Here is a 20,096-nt window from a genome sequence, read left to right on the forward strand (position 1 = left end):
ATGAGTTGAATTATTATCAGAATAATAAATGAGTTTAAAATAAATTTTAATTAGGTTTGAAATAGAAAATATTAATTTGAATATGATGATTTTAGTGTCTATACTCTGCTTTTGCCATCTAGTTCTAATCTAACGGGTATGATGAACCCTAACAATATTTTAATCTAATACTTCCATCCATTGTATTGGCCATTGGCCACCACATGATCCAAGTCAATTAGTCCACAGCCAATATCAGCCAAACCTTGCTAACCAATGCAAGGGCATTCTCGTCCCATCAAAATCCATCCCTTTAAAAACCTCCTAAACAAACGATCAGTTACAAGGGCATTTTAGTCATCTGACCTCCCATTCCCGCCATTTCCCACCCTCCGGTTAAAATTTTCTGCAACTCATCACGTACTACTCTGCTCCCCTGCGCTCTTTCTCTAAAAGTACAAACCCACGAAAAACATAAGAGAAGATAAGAGAAAATCAAACCAAACAAAATTCCAATTAAGAGAAATGGTAAGTTCAAAGAAATTCCAATTAAGAGAAATGGTAAATTCAATCTTTGAAGCGGCAAATATGAGGAAACTGAGCCTTCTCATATTTGTTCTCTGTATTTTGATTTCCCTCAAGAATCAAAATGCGGAGACCAAGAAAGGCTTATCATCAATCGCCGAATATTGGTCTTCTTCCTCCTGGGATTTGTATCCTTCGATGTTCTTGTCTATGGAGGAAGAAGAAGAAGGCCATCCTCAACGGTCACTGGAGTATGATTTTTATCGAGTTTCCTGCCCACAAGCTGAGAAAATCATTCGAGAGGTGATTCGGAAAACTTACAAGGTTCGGTCCAGTGTGGCTGCAGAACTCTTGAGGCTTGCTTTCCATGATTGTTTCGTTGAGGTGATCATCTTTCTTTTCTATTGGGATTCCCGTTTCTTGTTCAAATTGATATGGGTGTATGTCACTTATGGCTTTTTTGCTTGTTTTCTTGTTCTTTGTGTCTGTTTCCCTTAATCTGAGATTAATTCTCAATTGTTGATGGACTTGATGTGGGTTTTGTCGTAGTCTTTTTGCTAGGATTTGTAATTTGTTGTTGATCTGGAAGTAAGTGTGTTTTTATTGCCCGTTAAATCAGGGGTTTTAAATTTTCCAGATTTGCCCATTTCCTATTGATCATTTTGTTTGTTATTTCTGTTGGTATTGATGTGATTAATACAGTTTCCATTAACTTAATTTTTCATTTTTTTTATTCCTTGGTCATAGTTCTACTCTCTGCTGTGAGTTCTGTTCTGATTTTCATTTTATTGCGGGTTTGGGTTTCCAATTTTAACCAGTGCTTTTGTAGAACCTATATAATTGCAGTCATGTGATGAAGCCAAAATCCTTTCTTGTAGATTTTGTTTTGGGTTCACTATTTTTGTTCACATTGTGATCCATTCTGGGGTTTTCTTGTCTTCTCGTTTTGTATTTCTGTGTTTCATTTTCTGCTAACTGAACCTTTGTTGCTTTCAATTGCCAAAAAATGTTGATTCAGTTGATTTGTAATCATTGTGCAGGGGTGTGATGCTTCTGTTCTATTGGATGCTGCTGAAGACTTAAAATCTGAAAAAGATTCTACCCCCAACGAAAATCTTAAGGGATTTGATATAATTGACATAATCAAGTCACAGGTTGAAGAAGTATGCCCTGGTGTTGTTTCTTGTGCTGATATTGTTGTTTTAGCGGCCAGAGAAGGTATTGTTCAGGTATGTATCTCAGTCCCACCCTCCACCTCCTCTCTTTGTATCTATCTCCTAGTGTCTCATTTAATTTGTGAATTTCAGGCCGGTGGCCCATTCTATCCATTATTAACTGGCAGAAGAGATGGTTTTCGCTCTTTCCCAGATATAGCTACATACGAGCTTCCTTCACCTCTAGCTGATCTATCTGAAACCCTTGCATCTTTTGCATCTAGGGGTTTTGATGAAAGAGAAACCGTCAGTCTCTTAGGTATTATTCTTACCCTTTATTTGTGTTCCATACCCAATTGGTGACATGCAACCTCTTCATTGATCTTTGTGCAATTGATCTTTGTAGCTTATATGATTCTCTGCAATGGTCTGAGGTCTTAATTAACACCCATTAAATTCCAGTGATTAGAACTTCCTTTTTTTTTCCTTCCCTTTTTAACATCATTATCCATAAAAGGTTTCATAATGCATTGGTTGTTAAAACTTTCTATTTCTATGTATTGTTTTTACGATTTGAAAAGAGAATTATTCCCATTAAACAAAGCTTGCTCCAGGTTTAGTTGACACAGAGTTTTTCTTGCTTTAATAGAAAACTTATATTTATTAATCTATTATTTGGAAATTAATACCTCTGATGTGAATTGAGATGGGTAATCTGTTAAAGCCGGCTAGAATTTTCGTTCTGTAGAATGGATTTCTTCACGTGTTAGCACCTTCTGTCTATGTCCGTGAAGCCACAGATTTGTGTGCTTGATTAGACTCAGTTTTGTCAAAATATTGTTACTTTTCATGTTCTTACTGAACAACTATGCATTTTGTAACAACCTAGGATCTAAATGTTTCTAATTGTTTCTTTGTTTTGCTTCTAGGTGCTCACAGCATTGGAATGATCCACTGCAAATTCTTCGAAAACCGTCTCTACAACTTTGGTGGGACTAATAAGCCTGATCCCTCTCTTGATCCTCAATTCCTTAACCAAATAAGGTCAAGATGCAACAACAGCAATGTGTCAGTGACTCCAGCCGCATCACCTTTCTTTGATGCCTCAGTGCCATCTTCATCAGCACCACCAGCTTCCTTTGACATCTTGGAGTCGTCATCAACGGCTGCATCACCTTCCTGTAATGGATCACCATCATCTTCTGAGAAGCCAGGAAGGATGGGCGAAATTTCATCATCATCAGCACCTTCACTTTCTTTCCAAGGCTCAGTATCTTCCTCACCAACATCATTTACAAAACCATCAGTTTCATATGAAGGTTCACTACAGTCTTCACTGGAGGGTCCGGGAATCAATATGGCCTATGAGGGACCTGGAATAGATTTTGGCTCAGTGTACTACCACAGTCTTCTGCAAGGTAGAGGAATCCTCTATTCTGACCAGCAACTAATGTCCGGGGAAGAAACTGGGATTTGGGTCAAAGCATATGCTTCAGATGTCAGCTTGTTCCTCCGAGACTTTGCCCAGGCAATGATGAAGCTCTCAGATCTCCATGTCTTAACAGGTTCAGCAGGTCAGGTACGGCTTAATTGTTCAAGGGTGGCATGAGAGAAGATCGAGTAGGAGAAAGGAAGATTATATTAGTTTTGCAGCTTTCCTACACCGATTTTTGGGATTTTGCGATCATGAATTGGAATTTTCAAGATATGGATGGATTTCTGTTGTTACCTTGTAAATTTAGTATTGAGATTAAAGGCTAACAATCAAATACTTGTTCAACAAAATCTATAAATATAAATGATTTTTTTTCCAAGGTGCTTGATGGTCTCATTAATTAGCACACCCTTATAAGCCTTTAATTTGGATCATGTGCAGCTTCTCTACCTATAGGGTACGCAATGTTTCGCTGGCTTTATGATCATTTGCAGAGGAGACGTCTAGTGACTAGATGTCGTATGAAAAATGAAATCTAAATGAAACAAATCTTGTGACTCCATTTATTGCATCTATTTGAGAAGATTCTTTACTAAACATTTTACTACACAGCCCTTTAGAGCAGGAGAAATTTCAACTCCTATTTTCTAAAACATATTCATCTCTCAGTAACTAAATAGGATCAAGAATTGCAATCCAGAAACTGAATATCATATCAAATCAATAATGCAAAATAAGATACATTCATTGTAATATTTAAAGGAACAATTAGGACAAGGAAACAAATGCATATGCACAAGGAAGAACTCACAAACATTGGCATCCATCTATATCCTAATTGAACCAAGTCTTCGATTTGAACTGTTGAGGCTGGCAGACCGCTGTGGAACAGAGAATTGTTTGTACATATCAGTGAAGAACTTGTCAACAATGTCAACATATACTGGGCTTTTAAGACGAGAGTAATAGTGAAGTGCCTCTTCTACATCCAACACATGTTCCATATCACTCCCATCAATCATTTCCAATTCCTTCATCTTTTTTGCTAGTGCATTACCTCCTTCATTCTTCTTATCTGAGCATTTTTCTTGGTTTCTTGAATGGAAACGTTTCTTGCTCTTCTCTTCCTTTATTCCCTCTTCTTTCTTCTTCAGTGGACTCGTTGGAAGCTTTAAGGAACTTCCATTACATCCATCTTCTTCTCTTGCCAATTCTTTTGATAACGGGATACCATTCTTCTTCCTCTTCATTGCCTTTTCTAGATCACACTCCCACTCATTGCAAAAGTCAGTGTAGTATTGATCTGTGTGGTGATTCTTTGTGCTGCTGGTGGCACATGAGAAGGGCTTGGGCAGCTTTTGATACCCTCCAAAGCAGAGGGACTTGAGATTTTGGAAAGTCTTGTGGAAGAACGTCTTGGTCTTCTGAATTGATTCTCTTAGCTGCATCTTCTGGCTCTAGGATATATAGCACGCCTTATTTGATCCCTTAGCGTCTTTAACTACAAGAACAGACACAGCTCTAATCTATTTGGTCTCTTCTCCAAATGTATACAGACAAGAAAGAGACAGTTGAAGGTTCTTAAGGCCCCCAAGAGACAAAGGCAATATAGGGTCTAAAAGCAATATTTGTTCTGCTTTTGCTTGAATGCCTTCTTTTTGTCCACACCCTTATTTATATTGCCCTCCCTCTCCAATATTAAATTGTTTGAAGCTGGCAAATAGCATCCGTTGGATTTTATGATCATAGATGATCAGATGGCCATGCTTTGAAGAATAGGCATTAGGTTACCAATGAGAAACTGTGAATAGACATCCAAATTTTGCCTTTACCATAAAGAAAAAAGTGACCCTATTTGAGCAAAAGTTGCTTAATAAAAATACTGAGAGTAAGGACTTAGGAATTCAAATAATCATGAATGTTTTATTTTGACCCATTGTTGTCTAAAGCGCAGCTGTATTGATTAAGATACAAAGCTAAAGGTAGTGGGTCGGTGAAAAAAAGTTTATTCTGATAATTCTTGTATTCAACTACTGCTTAATCACTATTACCCATTTTTTGAATCCTACAGTGTAAAATGTTTCTTTGGGAAGCCTGCCTGTTTGAGATTATATTAGTTGAGTTCTTTAAGGGTGATTAGGTTGGTGCTTTTGATCCTTGATTGATCTTCCATGCCACAGGAATTGTGGGTGAAGAATCCCAATTGCATTTATATGTAAGAGATGGATGGGCCCATGTGTATTATGAGGTTGGTGCCTAATGACCAACACATAGTTAATATCAAGATAAGGTGCATTTAGATTTTTGTGTGGCGAAGTCACTTTCTCACAGTTGCTCAAGTCCAAATCCTGCCACTGCCCTAACATTAATAACTTTAGCAATCATTCTTGTGCATGGATTGAACTAGAATGTAAGATCAAAGTCTTTTGAAAAGATAAAGACTGCATATTATGCTTGATCATGAAACTAATACACTAGATTGCACCTTTAATGTGCTAAATCAAGCCATAATATGAAGCTGCCTTTTTTGGCTAAGGAAAATTAGCATTTGATTCAAAATAGCAGTAGTCCTGATGGAGCAATTTTATTCAAAATTGCAGTTTTATTTTATAAACTTTCTTTTTACTATATATAGTTGATAGGTTTGCTCACATAGGAATATGCACTGCTGGTAATGTTTCTACAATAAAGGGTTGTGGGTCTATTTGGAAAATAAAATCACCCAACACTGTTTTTTAAAGGAGGTAGGATTGGAACCCTATATCTTCCCCACTGTTTTATCTTAATACCAAGGTAGTGGCCTGTTGGTTTTAAAAGAAAGAACTCATTTTATTATTCAAGGACGGCTTTTAAACAAGAAATTTCAATAGAAAATCACACCAGATTGCATAAAATTCTATTTAACATTTAAAATATAATAAACAGCTCCTATTTTCTTGAATTTTGATTCATTCTTTCGACCAATTCAACAACTTCATATGGCATTAATTTCTGCAGCATATGACGCATTTTTCAACATGGCAAACCAAGGTACCCTAACTGGTTTTGATTTTGTAACTTATTCACTTAGATTGTGAAAGTACATAAAACTATCAAAGGATAATATTCCACAAACCGATGGCTGGAAGGACTTGGATCCCCACACTGAGAAGTAAAGATGAAGCATGAGGCAGGCCTGAACGCTGCGGCATTTTAATTTATTTCATCTACACTGTAAGGTGTATCAGCACCAATTAAACTTTGTCAGCTTTTGAGTCCAAATAGTGCTAAAAGCAAGCACTATCTCACCCCAAAGCTGCAGTGTTAGATTACTAGTAGTGCTAACTCCTAAACCTTGGATAGTATGCAGAACATTGCAATTGGAATAAGTCTGCTAAGCACCATGAAAATTCTTAATATTTTCATTTCCTAGGCGAGTATTTGCTGTAGAGCCAGTAGGAAAAGAGAGAAATATGGGATAGTGGAAAAGAAAAGGGATATAGAACAAAAAAACCAAGAGAATAAAGAAGCAAGAGATCAGAGAAATAAGGATATGCTATCAAATCTCTTGATTCATGAGTCAATAATTTGCCTTTTCAAAAGAACCATGGGCCCATACTTATGTACATAAAGGAAACCCCTAAATATCATCTCACAAAATAAGATATAATTTCATACTCATTATAAATACTTTAGCTATATGGCCATAACATTTACCGTTGAATGATAAATCCATCACTGAAAACTAGAAGCAATTATCATCTTCTCCCCACTGCTATCTTCAAGACATTTCACCAAGCCTCACCAACTTGAAATCATATCAATAGATATGCCACATTGTATAGCTTATGAATCTGTATCATACAATATAATCCAAGGATATTGCCTTGGCCTCAAATACCTTTTCTTGGAAAACTGGCTGAGGTACCCATTTCCAATTCACCCCTTGCAGAATCCCACTTCAATGAGATCGGAACAATGGCCTCTATAATGTCTTGTTCCTTCAATGTCAGTAAAAATTTCTACGGTACTTTCTATTGTCATTCTCCCTTCTTGTTGAATTTGAAAAACTGATGCAGCAGCCTGTGGACTTCACCATAGCTATTGGTTGTGGGAACAAGACGATCTTTAATCCACTGTGGAAGCTTGTTAGTTTGATGAGAGAAGCTTCTTTTTGAGGAATCAGATGCATAACGAGCATCAACCAACAAAATTGCTGCATAATCCTTTATGTGCCGTATTGCTCTACCTAAAGCAGGCAAGTCAAAGAAAAATAAACCAGATATTAAAGACAGTTTTGTGCCATAATTCATTGTAATTTTGTGACATAACAATAAGTAGATGCATAAATGCAGTGCTTATGCAATGGATACTGAAGGAAGCAAGCCAAAGTTTTGGTTACTGAAGTCTACTCTGTTGATGCTCATCAAGTTCTTAGTGAGTTGATTGAAAGTTCTGATTGACCAATCTAAACTTAACTAACCCGACAGTCCTAGATAATAGACATCTCACTAACAACATCTCTTCCCAGAAAACAAAGCAACTTAAATCTACTTCTGAATGGAAAATTACAGTGCTTATTTAAAAAAAAAATAATCCAAAATATTTAGAGGGCAGTTGCTCAGGCATCACCCTAATGCACGTGTTATGAGACGTAATAGGCAGTATCAATAAATGATTTTTCATTTATTCAATTAGCATATTTATGTGGAGAATGTAGCAATTATTGCTCACCAATTGATTGATTTACAGCTTTCATGCAGAGATTTTCATAATATTCTTTTCCTCTTCGCTTGCAACTCCTTAGGACACTGAAAGCAACCTGAACATCCCCACTGAAATATTCATCACTGACTGAAATTTTGGGGGTTTTCATAGAATTTGATTCTCCCAAACTTTCAATATACTTCACCCTCTCTATCAACTCAATGTCAGATGGGTTTGGGTAAGGCAGTCCAACCATAACTATGCATCGACCCATCCCATCGCTGAAGTTGATGCCTTCTGATATCTTTCCACCAACTACAGCTAGGAGTATTGCACCACTGTGAGCCGCTACATCTTTTGGGCGAGTAGACAATCCATCAATGGTTTCCTTGTATTCCCTAAGAACAAGTTCCACTTCAGGATTTCTTCTAGGCTCTCTAAAGATGCGCTTTTTCTTCATAATCCTTTCAAGAATGCCTGATGTCTTCCATGCATCATAGACCTTTCCTTCATATTCAAATGAGGAGAAGAAAACAACAATTCCTTCAGGGACAACTGCCACCAGATTGCAAAGCAAAAGACCTAGCTCCTCTATCTGTAATTGATGCTCATCAACACAATTTAATCAGCCATATTTTCTAGGAAAAGAACTTCAGAGTAAAATGAAACTTCATATTGAATATGAAGTTTTTCCACAACACTTGAATCATGTTTTCTAGCAAGGGTGAAAACATTTAACAATACCAGAAAAATCCCACCATACAAAAAATATCAACTAACTCATGATCATTGTTCCTAGGACAATGATGATGATGATGATGATGATGTAAAAGATCAATTAGAGTACAATTAGTAGAAGATTAGTAATAAGTGAAGGCTACATAATACTCACCATCTTTAATGAGCTTCTAGAGCTATAGCTAAAATCAAACAATTGACCGGAAGGTCCGCGGGAAATTGCAATCGGCAAAATACTCTCAGGAGGGACAATATGACTACATGAAAAGAAATGCAGCTGACTTGGTGGTAACCAAGGGAAGAGTCTCTCCCTTGTCTCTTCTATAGGTTGCAGGGTCCCTCCTGCCAGTATAACTGCATGTGCTTCGTCCACAATCTGCAGAATATTCAAGAAAAAGTATTTTCTTGATTTAGATGATGGACAAGAAAGCAAATGAAAATTTGTGATTGCTAATTCAGTAAAATATATCATTATATTATTATTCTCAAGAAATCTGGTTTCTAACAAATTGAAGATAAATATATGTATGAACATTGGCACATGCTTTATCCCTTTCATTTGAGTTCAAATATTCCATGGGTCCAAAAAGACAAAGGAAAGAAATTCTTAACCTCTGAAAAAACCTTCTCCCCCGTGAGCATAACATACTTTAAGAATCCTCCTTGTCTTCCAGAGCATGTTGGTCTTGATTTTGATATTATTATGCGTCCCTCACCATCATTATTGGTCAGTGATACCAACATATCAACTAAAGCCCGGAAACTGGACAGAGTGCTCCACTCCTCACCACATGCTCCACTGTTATTCAGAACTGAATGTTTCTGCAAGTTAGTCACCTTTTCTCCATATCCACTTACCTGAAGCAACAATCATAGGAAGCTTAAAAATCATTAATGGCCACAAAAGTATAAAAGATTAGTTGGCATATTTTTACAATGATAATAAAAAGAGAGAACAAGTGTTCACCTTGTGGATAAAGTTGCTTTCCTTTATATACTGGAGCAATTTGACCAAATTAATGTTGTCTATATTAAGAGAAAATAAGAAATCATTAATGGCGATAGAACTATCAAACATGGGTTTTACTTCGGCAGCTCTTCCTTCATCTTGGCAAGTATTGACAAGGCTAAAATCCTTATCACTGCATAGTGTCTGCAGCAAAGCCCAAGTAACAACCATCAAAGTTTGGATATATCTTCGATTGCCAGGTCCCAAGAGATTGCGAAATCTTCCAAAGTACTTTTCTATGAGAGAATGCACATGATCCAACTAAGCAAAGACCAAAAGAAAAGAGGTTACTGATTCCTGTCAGAATTCTATCAAGAACTTTTATTAGTTAGTACCAACACAACTTGCTCCAATTATTATTATTATAAGGTTCTAATTCAAGTAATACAAGGGTATAACTTTCCAATGTGTATTACGGTCATGCAATGGATCAACCAATTTGTAATGAATGGGACTTGGACCAATTCTAAAAAGCAGCCACAACAGATCAATAGCCATACATGAAGCTGGTCAACTAGACTTCAAAGAAACAATGAGTAAAACTAGAGACAACTGGAAATGACAGTTTATATACCTCTAAAAATGTAATTTTTGCATCATGCATGCTGAGCAAGGAGTCAGCAAGATTATGAGCCTCGTCTATTATAACAATACTGTTCTTCAAGTTCAGTCCAAGAAATTCACGTGATGATTTTGATAGAAGAGATTGATATGGGAGAACCACAAGATCAGCTGCTGGGACCATGCTTCGGGAGCCATAATATGGACAAGTTCCCATACTTCTTCCAAGTTGAACAAGATCTTCAATATCCAGTGCTCCAAGTTGAGAAATCTCATCTCTAAATTGCCTTTGTAGCTTATGTTTTCTAAGCATTGGGCATCCAGAAGAAGCCTTGGTTCGGCGTAATCTTCCCTTCACACCTATATTCTGCAAATATTCAATCAGTGAAGAAACATCTTCATAACCCAGCAACAACTTTATTATCAGCATTTTTCTGAATACATTGAGATTAGAATAGTTCTATATGGTATTTGGCTACTAAATTTACATTAACCCTTCTTTAGAAAGAAGTTTACTGAATGAACTATGAAGCATGCCCAAAAAGAGGATGACTTCTTAATAGTGCAGTCCCAACTCCTAACATAATCAGTCTTAACTATGGTGTCCATAATTGATATAATTATTGAATCCTTTAAAATAGAATTTGTCACTTCACATGGAGGCCATGTGTACATGTGTGATACACAAATGCCATTCTGCATCATCCATTAAGCATTTGGCATTCAATGAAACATGTTTTCTGTAATTCGCATTATTAAACTCCAAAAGCTCAATCGCATATTAAAGTACTTGGTTTCATAAAAGTAATCACAAAGAGGAACAAGCATCTAGCATCTGCCTAATTATGAAGAGCTTGACATTTTGAAACCAATTTATGCATCAGATTTGAATTAAGATTGACAAATGGATGTTCAATACCTTAATTTTGGAGACTTCATTTTTTCTGCTCTTTTGAAGCTCCAAGCATCGTTCATTAATGCGAGTGGCATTTCCAAGTTTTAGAACATCTGAATGCAAACCGTTAAAGCTGAAGTTAGTCATGCACCTATAATGACTCAAATAGCTAAATTAGAAAACCATTATACCTTCATTAATGCAGAAATTCTTTCTAGATCCCAAACATACAACTTTTATTTCATTGGTAAAACTGGTCTTTCTCAACTCCTTAATGAATTGTGAGAGCTGCGAATGCGTCCGGCTACAAAAATAAATCTTCAACTCCTTTTCCTCCTCCTCATCAGACCCATCTTTCTCCTCCTCCTCATCACTTGACGAACTAACTAAACATGCTCCAGCCTTCCTCTTTGATTTCCCACTGCCAAGAGTGACTTCATCTTCACTTTCATAATCTTCCAACAAAAACTCCTCATCATTCAAACCCACCTCATCTTTTTTCGCATGAAAATCTTCCTCTTCCAAAACAAGCGGAATAATTTCTGCATCCTGATTCTTTCTCTCATTTGATTTTCCTAACCCAAATTTCTTCTTGACTTTCTTCTCCTGTTTTTGAACTTCTTTGTTAGCAACAAAGTTTCTCATCCAATCAGGTTCATCATCTGAGCCGATTTCAACATCATCTCTTTGACTTTGATTCCGATCAAGCTCAGCTTTTGCTCTGTCCCTCTCCTTTTGCCTCTGATCATGTACCCATTGCAAAGAACTGCATATGATACTCAGAGTTTTCCCAGTACCTATAGTAACACAATCGCTTTAAATTTCAGAAAAAAACGCACAAAAAAAAATAATAAAACCCTTAAACTCATAAATAGTAGAGAAAAATTAAAAATACTATCCGGGTAGAGAGAAATTAAAGAGAGAGGCACCTGTGGGGCTTTCAAGCATGGAGACGCCACCTTTATCCAAAGAGCGATATAGTGCCTTCATGAAATCCATCTGAATCGAGTAGGGTATGTATGGAAATCCTGGAAATTTTAGCTCATTTGCTTCGTTTTCCATCTCTTTCTTCCCCAACAGTAACAATTGCTCTTGCTTTTCTCTTGATTTTTTGTTGAATTTCTTTGGCTTATTGATACCTTTCTACTGATTTCTTTAGCAGAATAAATTGAATTTTGAGCTAGGAAGGATTTTGATTTTCCCGCGAGAACCGAGAGAGGGAATGAGCGTTTTGTGCTTTTTTTGGCGCCTGTTTGGTTGCAGTGATTGTTAGTTCCCATTCCCGATTGTATTTTGTTGAACACCATGCATCTTCCCGCTCCATAAACAGTTTATGTTTAAACTATATATATATTATTTTTCAACCATCATTTACATGTTATATTTTCTTTTAAGTCAGATTGGACAATTATTTAATAAAAATTATAAAAATTAAAATAAAATTTATGATCTATATAATATTATTTTTATTAATCAAAATATACAATTAAAAAATTTATTTACACAAAAATTGATTAATGATATGTTAAAGTAATTGATTGAAATTTGTTAAATATAAGCTATTTATTTTCGCTCTCTAAATTTTTAAGAAAATTTTATTATATTTAATTATTTTATTATCAATAATTGCATGATTTTTTTAATTATTTTATTAATTTTTTATAATATAGATTTATAAAAAAGTAATAATTATGAACCATTAATATTAAAATTATAACATTTATATTGTAAATATCTAATTAATTTATCATATATGCATAATATTTTATTCACACATATATTAAAAAAAACTTATTAATTTATCAAATAAATTAATTGATAAGATATTGAAAAATTTTAATTATTATCTATAATATTTATTATATATATATATATATATATATATATAAGTAAGAAGGGGAATAATGGGATTGTTAAAAATATATTTAATTTTAGAAATTATTTTTAATTGTATTTTTTATTATTTAAAAATGTATTTTATAATAAAATAAGAATTAAAAATTATTAATTATAAAATTTTTATTGTATTAGGTCACTAAATAAACTATCATAAATTTTATTGAAAATATAAAAAAAAAATAATTAAAGTATAAGGGATATTACTGTTGTAGGCTACCTAAATTATTTGGATATTTCAAGAGATTAATTTTTCTATTTTTTTATTTTATTTTATTGTCATTTGCACAATCAATCTTGTATAATTTTTTAAATTTATTTATATAATTTCATTTATTTGGTAGATATTTAATTGAAATCTTTCTATAATTTTGTAACTAATATTAATTAGAAATAAAATATCGTCATGCTAATTTAATATTGTGACAAAAAAATTAAATTTGATATTGAAAATAATCAAATTATGATAATATAATATTATATAATAAAAATTATATATAGAAAATTAAAATTAGGAATATGTATAATGAATATAAATAATATGTAAATCACATTATAAGAATATAATTATTTTAAAATTTTCAAAAGACAAATGTAACACCCCAAATTTTTAAATTTATTATTTTGTGAGTAATATTAATGTTTTAATTTTATTTAAATTTTAGGAAATTATTTGAATTTTTCGGATTTTAGAAATCGGATTTGATTTTTCGAAAATATAAAACTTTGATGATTTTTAAAAATTAATTTAAAGACAAAGTGGCAAAACTAAAAATATATTTGGATTCTATGGATTTTTTTGAGTTTTCTATAATTTTTTCGGAATTTTTGGACCTCGTTTTTTGTCCCAAGGCAGAGTAAAAATTTAATTTCTGGTACCCTGAATCGAACCGGCCGAATCAAACCGGACCGAATCGGACTGGTTGAATCGAGCCAGCTCCTCCCTCTTCTTCTTTTTCTTCCTGCGCGCGTTTCCTCTTCTCCTCTCTCTCCCGCTTTCTCTCTCCTCCCTCACTCCTAGGCCGCGCTGCTGCCTCCCCAGTCTCCTCACCTCGTCGGTGCGCCGCCCCATTGCCTCCCCACGGCCGACCGTCGTCCCAGATGGCAGGAAAATGCGCGCGAACTTCTCCCCTACGAGGGCGCGATGCTTCAGGTTCCCGGCCGAAATTCGGTCAATTCGGCCACCAATTGGGCCGGGTCTTGTATCAAACACCATCAATACCTCGAGAGCTTTCCATAGACACCAAGAACACCAAAATTCATCGAGCGGTTTATCAAATTTTTGTCCAGGAAGTTTTAGCCAATTTCGATTTTTGGGCTAGATTTCTCGCAAACCGTGAACCCCACTAGGAAACCGAGAGTACCATAGCGCTCCACTCATCGAGAGCTTCACGGCAATATAAATTTTGAAATTTTCCGATACCGTTTTTCGGTGGGTCCCACAAAACTTCGCAGTATTTTTCCGAGCATTAAATGAGCTTAGAAAATTTCGTAAAAATTTTATACTAACCCCCATGTTGTGGGCTTCGTGTAGGTACCTTCAATTCACGGAAATTCGACAGTTGTCCGGGTCTATGAATTTCCTGGCAGATAGACCCGCTATCGAAAAAGTCTTGGAATTGGATAGAGATTTTGGCTACCCCACCGTTGTCAGATGCCCCGAGCGCGTTCTCGAGATCGGAATCGGCATAGGTAAACCCGAACCTTGCTTTTTCATAATTTTCTAGTGCTTAAATGGGATTAAAAATTTATAAAATATTCGTGGTAGCTCAGAAAATTATGATTCTTTTTGCATTAGCCTAGTAATATTGTTAAGAACCGTGGGAAAAAGTTTTAGAATTTTTAGAGTTTATTTGGGTAGTTTTTGAAAAAAAATGTCAATTATAAGGACTAAACTATAATTTTATATATTGTGATTGATGACTGTTTGGATGGGCCCAGGAGGGGCTATGTGATATGATTGCATTGTGGGTGTATGGTTGGTGGATATAGAAGTGTGTTTTAAACCCATTTGCAGGTTGGGTAGGTCCTAGGTATAGAGGAGACTCTGTCGGATTTTCGATACGACTTAGGACGTCTTTGGTCTTTTTCTTAATTTGTATTGAGTCAAATTTATTAAATGATTGTAATAAAATTGTCAGGTGAGCTGGGACAGCCTTCTTCCTCCGCCCAGCTGCCATAGTGACTGCTGTCAAGTCTGTAAGTAAAATATTAATTTTAATTGTAATTTCGATATTATTATATGTTCAAGCATGCCCATGCATCACTTGTATGTATATATCTATGTAGTTAAACTCTAGGCATGTTTTATGTTGCATTCACAACTGTTAAAGTGCCATGGATGTTGTTATGGTAATTTGGAGCAGTGTGCGTGCGTTGGCGTGCGTGTGATGTGGTGTTGGCTATAGATAGGACGGATAGACACGGCTTGAGATCTTCGTTGGGACCCGGTCCTTCGGGGTAGACACTGCTTGAGTTCTTCGCTGGGACCCCGATTTGATTTATTAAGCGAAAGTCCGGCTTGAGTTCTTCGCTGGCACATGTTGGATTAAAGAGAGCTGTATAGGAGATCAGCTCCCATATATTTATGATTTGACATTACTGGGTGTGTGAGTGCTCCAAATTACCTTTTTGTTGTTATGATGTGAAATATTGCTGATGTTGCATTTCACTCTACATGGTGCATTAGCTTTACATAATTATAGAGATTATGGTTAAAATTGATATTTTACTCTCTGAGTCAAATGCTAACTCCTGTTCATTATTTTTCAGGCTACATGAGAATTTTTGTTGTGGTTAACCTGCTTTTCTCCTTCGCAGGTTGTTTATTAATGTTTGTGTAATTCTGTTAACTCCTAGAATTTCCGTATGTGTTATAAATATTTATTTATTTTGGGGACTGTAATATAATTGTCATGTTGGGCCTGTAAACTTATTATTATATGCATGTTTGTTGGACTGGATGAGGGAGCCCAGCTCCCATTTATTATTATGACATTTGAGTATGTGGAGGGTGAGCTGAGCTCCCCAATTGATTATATATTGTGTTTACAGGTCAGGTGAGTCAAAAATTCTCCGTTGAAAGGTCCACTTTATGGCCGGACTCTATCCTGTTGAATTCTTGAAATTGGGCCCAAATGGACCTTAGAGTTGGGTTAAGAAATAGTTAGGCTTACTACTGATCTCGGGGACTTTAGGCTGGCCCAGGTCCTAGTGTCGGTCCGATCCATAAGTTGGGTCGTGACAACAAATTATGTTTAATCCTCTTTTTTAAATATTTTCTCATTTTTATTAATAAAAAAATTACTTTTTTAACAATAATATTATATTATAGATAGATTTAAATGTGAGGGAGTAATTTTAATAAATTAAAAATAAAAACATTTAATTATAATTTTATCAAATTTCAAATTAAATTATAAATTATGCTAAAATTTAATTGAGATGAATCCATTTTGAGTTCTATGTCGGCCGACCAAGCACAATTGAAAATAAAATATTTATGAAAATTTATTTTTAATTTTATAATTTTAAATTATGATATATATATATACACACACTAGCCTTGAAACTATATACGATGCACATTTATTAAATAATTTATAACTTATAATTAATTTTATTTGTATAAAAAAAATCTAATCATGATAAATTTTAAAATACTGTTTAAATGAATTAGAATTCTTTTAATATATTAAGCGATAATTGTAAAAAAAATAATTTTACAAAAAAAATAAAATAATAGTAAAAATATTCATAATTAATTAATTATTTAAAAATTTTTTAGTGAAAAAATTTATTCACCTTATGACATACTTATTTTTCAAATATTTTACATTTAATTTATTATTAATTATAATAATTACAATTGTATTGTAAACATTTATTATTCATAAAAAGAAATTAACCTCAAATAATAAATGCTTTTTATTTAAAAATTCATTAAGAATAGTTATAAAAATATATCATAGTTTTAGAATAATCTTAAATTTTGTAACTGCTCATATTATGTAGCAAAAAAAATTCAATAATAACTATATTTAAAATCAATTAAACTAATATTTGCTAAAAATTTTATTCTCAATATAATTTTATATATATACTAATCATAATATAAATTAAATAACAAAAAAAAGAGAAGAAAAACTCAAAAATAATTTATATAATATGTAAGTCTTTTTTTTAAACCATTCAATAGGTGAGAAATTAAAAAAAAAAAAGTTAGAAAATCTAAGTTTTAACATTGCTATGTGAATCTTTTCAAATATGGTACGTATTTATTATTTTTAATTTATAATTATTTTTAAAAATTTATAATTTTTTAATCTAAAATATAAATATGTTCTATTTATTTAATTTATTATGTAATTATAAAAAAATATTAAAAAATTTAATAATATTTAAATTATAGTGTAAAAATTAAAAATTCATTAAAAATATAAAACAGTTGAGATAAATATTTTGCATGAATGACATGTAATTTTTTTCAAATCATTTAATTGATGGGCATATTGATAAATCTATTCACAGAAAGTGCATTTTTATTATTTTTATTTTGTAATTATTTTTAAATTTTGTAGATTTTTATCTAAAATATAAATGTATTCAATTTATTTAATTTTATGATGATCATCAAATTTAATAATATTTAATCTATATTACAAAAAATAATTTATATTAAAATTAATTAAAAAAACTTAATTTTTTTTAACCTAATGATGAAAATTTTAAAATTTTAAAATTCACTCGCTTTATAATTTCAAATTTGATAATTTAGGGATAATTAATATGAAATTAATGTGTAATAATTTGTTGTATATATTAAAATAACATCAAAATAAAAATAAATAAGAAAAATAAGATTTTTTTTAAAGGACTGAAGTTTATTAATTCATTTTATAATTGTGCATATAAACAATAAGTATCAAAATTTATATACCATTATAATTAAAATGATATATTTTTATATAATATAATGTAACGTAAAATGTTAAATTTAATAATAATTTTTAGTCTTATCCTTTTTAATAAGATTTTTTTATGAAAGATATGTTAATTAATTTGGCTTTTATTGAATTTTTAATCTTGTTTAGTTCTTCATTAATAATCTAATTATATTTTATAAAATATAAAAAATAATTTCATAAAATTAATGTATAGACTTCTTATAAGATTAGTATTTCTAATATTTTAATTATATTTTGTAAATACAAATGACATATTTATAATATTAGTATATAGAATTTCTATTAGGTTAGCATTACTAAATTTTATTCAATTAGTATTCTGTATTAATTAATTAATTAATATTTTATTGTAATTAAATTAAATAATTATATTAAATATATGAAAGGATTTTTATCCATCTAAAAGTTCAATCTTATTCATACATTTTTATAGATAATAGATAATTTAAATTTAATAAATTAAATTATTATAAATATTAAATTTATAAAGGATAACTATTATAAAGAGTAAAATATAATGAATTAAATAATCTAAATTATTTCATTTTTGAACTTATTAATAATGAATTTTAATAGAATAATTATTTTATTAATAAAGATATATCTTAGAAGTAAATTTATTTTTATAAAAGATAAAAATAAATTTTATTTTTTTTTTTAAAAAAAAGGTAGCAGAGTTCGGATTAAAGTCCATTCGCAATGTTAAATTCGGACTAAAGCCCAGTTTCTGTGGGCTTCGATTCCCAGTGAGCTTGTTCTCACCTGATTACCAGGTCCAATTTCTGACCAAACCCTAGTATAAATTTATTCATCCACGCCGCTCGCTCTCCCTTAACCCAGAAATACAGTTCCAGAGCTAGGGTTTCTCCGCATCTGCTCAGATGGTAAACACTATTTCTCTCTCCATCCATCTGAAGAAAGAAACAATCTTTCATTTCTTCTATGTGCTCTAATATGTAAAATTGAATGAAACTTGCAGGGTAAGGGTACAGGGAGTTTTGGTAAGAGGAGGAACAAGACTCACACCCTCTGCGTGAGGTGTGGCCGACGCAGCTTCCACCTCCAGAAGAGCCGTTGTGCTGCCTGTGCTTTCCCTGCTGCCCGCAAGAGGAAATGTATGTATACCAACTCCCTTGTTAGTATAATTTCATGTTCTTTAATCATTCTATGCGAATATGAAGCTATGTATGAACATGTATAAGTGGGTAAGAAGTGATATTTATTGTTCTTCTCAAGCTAATGTTCGTTTTTACATCCCTATGTTGTGTATATATGTGCGTGTTCCTGATCTGTTGTTTGAGTATGATTATGTGTATAGTGGACTTTGCTTCTTTTAGAGAACTAGTGGTCGAATTTTGAGGCTAGGTCCCCTCTTCTGCAGCCATGTTTATGAATGCAGATATCACTGATTTGTTATGATAGCCAATTTCGCATCCAATGAGTAACAATTTTTATATTTGCTTGTTTATGGATCTTACATATGGTGTGCATTGTGTCTTTGTAAGTAAAATTATATCATCATCATCATCATCTATGTGAACATATATGTACACATGGATTTGTAAAAGATGTAAACCCTGTCCCAATTTCATTCTTCGTGGACACATGTCTCTGGAAATTTGTCAAATGTGTAGTCAAATCCAGTGGCTCCACATCTTTGATTGGCCTTATTTCTGTAATTAGTAGGTAATAACCTGTGTATTTCACATAGCTTGTGAACAAGATGATTTATATTGTCAATTGTGGTTTTCAGACAACTGGAGTGTGAAGGCCATCCGAAGAAAGACAACTGGAACCGGAAGAATGAGGTATCTCCGCCATGTACCTCGCAGGTTCAAGAGTGGTTTTAGAGAAGGTAAGACATGTCTCTTTCATTTTGGTTGAATTGTTCCCCCCACACCAGGAAAAATAATCCTTTTTTTGTTTTGAATCAATTTTGGGCATCTTGTTCAGGCACTCAAGCAGCACCAAGGAAGAAGGGAGCTACAACATCAGCTTAATCGAATTATAGATCCAGTCAACAATTGTGCGGTGAACAAGTTTTATGAGAACATTGTTTGATGGGTGTTATTCACATTTGGTGCTATTTAGTCAATGTTAGTTTTATTTTATCTGTAGTTGTTTTGATTTTGAATGGGAATTTTGTGACATTTGATCATTTAATTACGTTGTGTCTCTGTTGAAGTGCATAAAATTTTATCTTTTGGTTCAATATGAATATTATGTGCAATCTCTATTTATAACTTTATAT

At 33.1% G+C, this 20,096-nt stretch overlaps 4 protein-coding genes across 5 annotated transcripts; 2 read left to right on the top strand and 2 right to left on the bottom strand.

Moving 5' to 3' along the window:
- Window positions 1–408: 408 nt before the first annotated feature.
- Window positions 409–3,466, top strand: LOC110645686 (putative Peroxidase 48). The gene is made up of 4 exons (XM_021798911.2): window positions 409–888; window positions 1,545–1,733; window positions 1,812–1,977; window positions 2,588–3,466. The coding sequence occupies exons 1-4, from the start codon at window positions 505–507 to the stop codon at window positions 3,265–3,267; spliced, it is 1,419 nt and encodes a 472-aa protein (XP_021654603.2). The 5' UTR covers window positions 409–504; the 3' UTR covers window positions 3,268–3,466.
- Window positions 3,467–3,772: 306 nt separating this feature from the next.
- Window positions 3,773–4,721, bottom strand: LOC110645669 (uncharacterized). Its single transcript, XM_021798896.2, has one exon. The coding sequence runs from the start codon at window positions 4,539–4,541 to the stop codon at window positions 3,921–3,923; it is 621 nt and encodes a 206-aa protein (XP_021654588.2). The 5' UTR covers window positions 4,542–4,721; the 3' UTR covers window positions 3,773–3,920.
- Window positions 4,722–6,609: 1,888 nt separating this feature from the next.
- LOC110645668 (uncharacterized) lies at window positions 6,610–12,246 on the bottom strand. Of its 2 annotated transcripts, XM_058148927.1 has the most exons (10): window positions 11,912–12,246; window positions 11,174–11,779; window positions 11,007–11,095; window positions 10,101–10,454; window positions 9,605–9,787; window positions 9,485–9,514; window positions 9,130–9,375; window positions 8,672–8,893; window positions 7,807–8,374; window positions 6,610–7,321 (listed from the first exon to the last, which is right to left on the bottom strand). In XM_058148927.1, exons 1-10 carry the CDS (start codon window positions 12,042–12,044, stop codon window positions 7,113–7,115), a joined length of 2,640 nt encoding a protein of 879 aa, XP_058004910.1. In that variant the 5' UTR covers window positions 12,045–12,246; the 3' UTR covers window positions 6,610–7,112. The 2 variants fall into 2 exon arrangements, with proteins under 2 accessions (XP_058004910.1, XP_021654587.2); XM_021798895.2 differs by having other exon boundaries at window positions 9,485–9,787; window positions 11,912–12,245.
- Window positions 12,247–18,571: 6,325 nt separating this feature from the next.
- On the top strand, window positions 18,572–20,057 carry LOC110645667 (60S ribosomal protein L37-3). Its single transcript, XM_021798894.2, has 4 exons — window positions 18,572–18,729; window positions 18,825–18,960; window positions 19,599–19,700; window positions 19,799–20,057. Exons 1-4 carry the CDS (start codon window positions 18,727–18,729, stop codon window positions 19,843–19,845), a joined length of 288 nt encoding a protein of 95 aa, XP_021654586.1. The 5' UTR covers window positions 18,572–18,726; the 3' UTR covers window positions 19,846–20,057.
- The last annotated feature ends 39 nt before the right edge of the window (window positions 20,058–20,096 follow it).

This window comes from Hevea brasiliensis, chromosome 6 (genome assembly GCF_030052815.1).
Source record: "Hevea brasiliensis isolate MT/VB/25A 57/8 chromosome 6, ASM3005281v1, whole genome shotgun sequence".
NCBI lineage: Eukaryota > Viridiplantae > Streptophyta > Magnoliopsida > Malpighiales > Euphorbiaceae > Hevea > Hevea brasiliensis.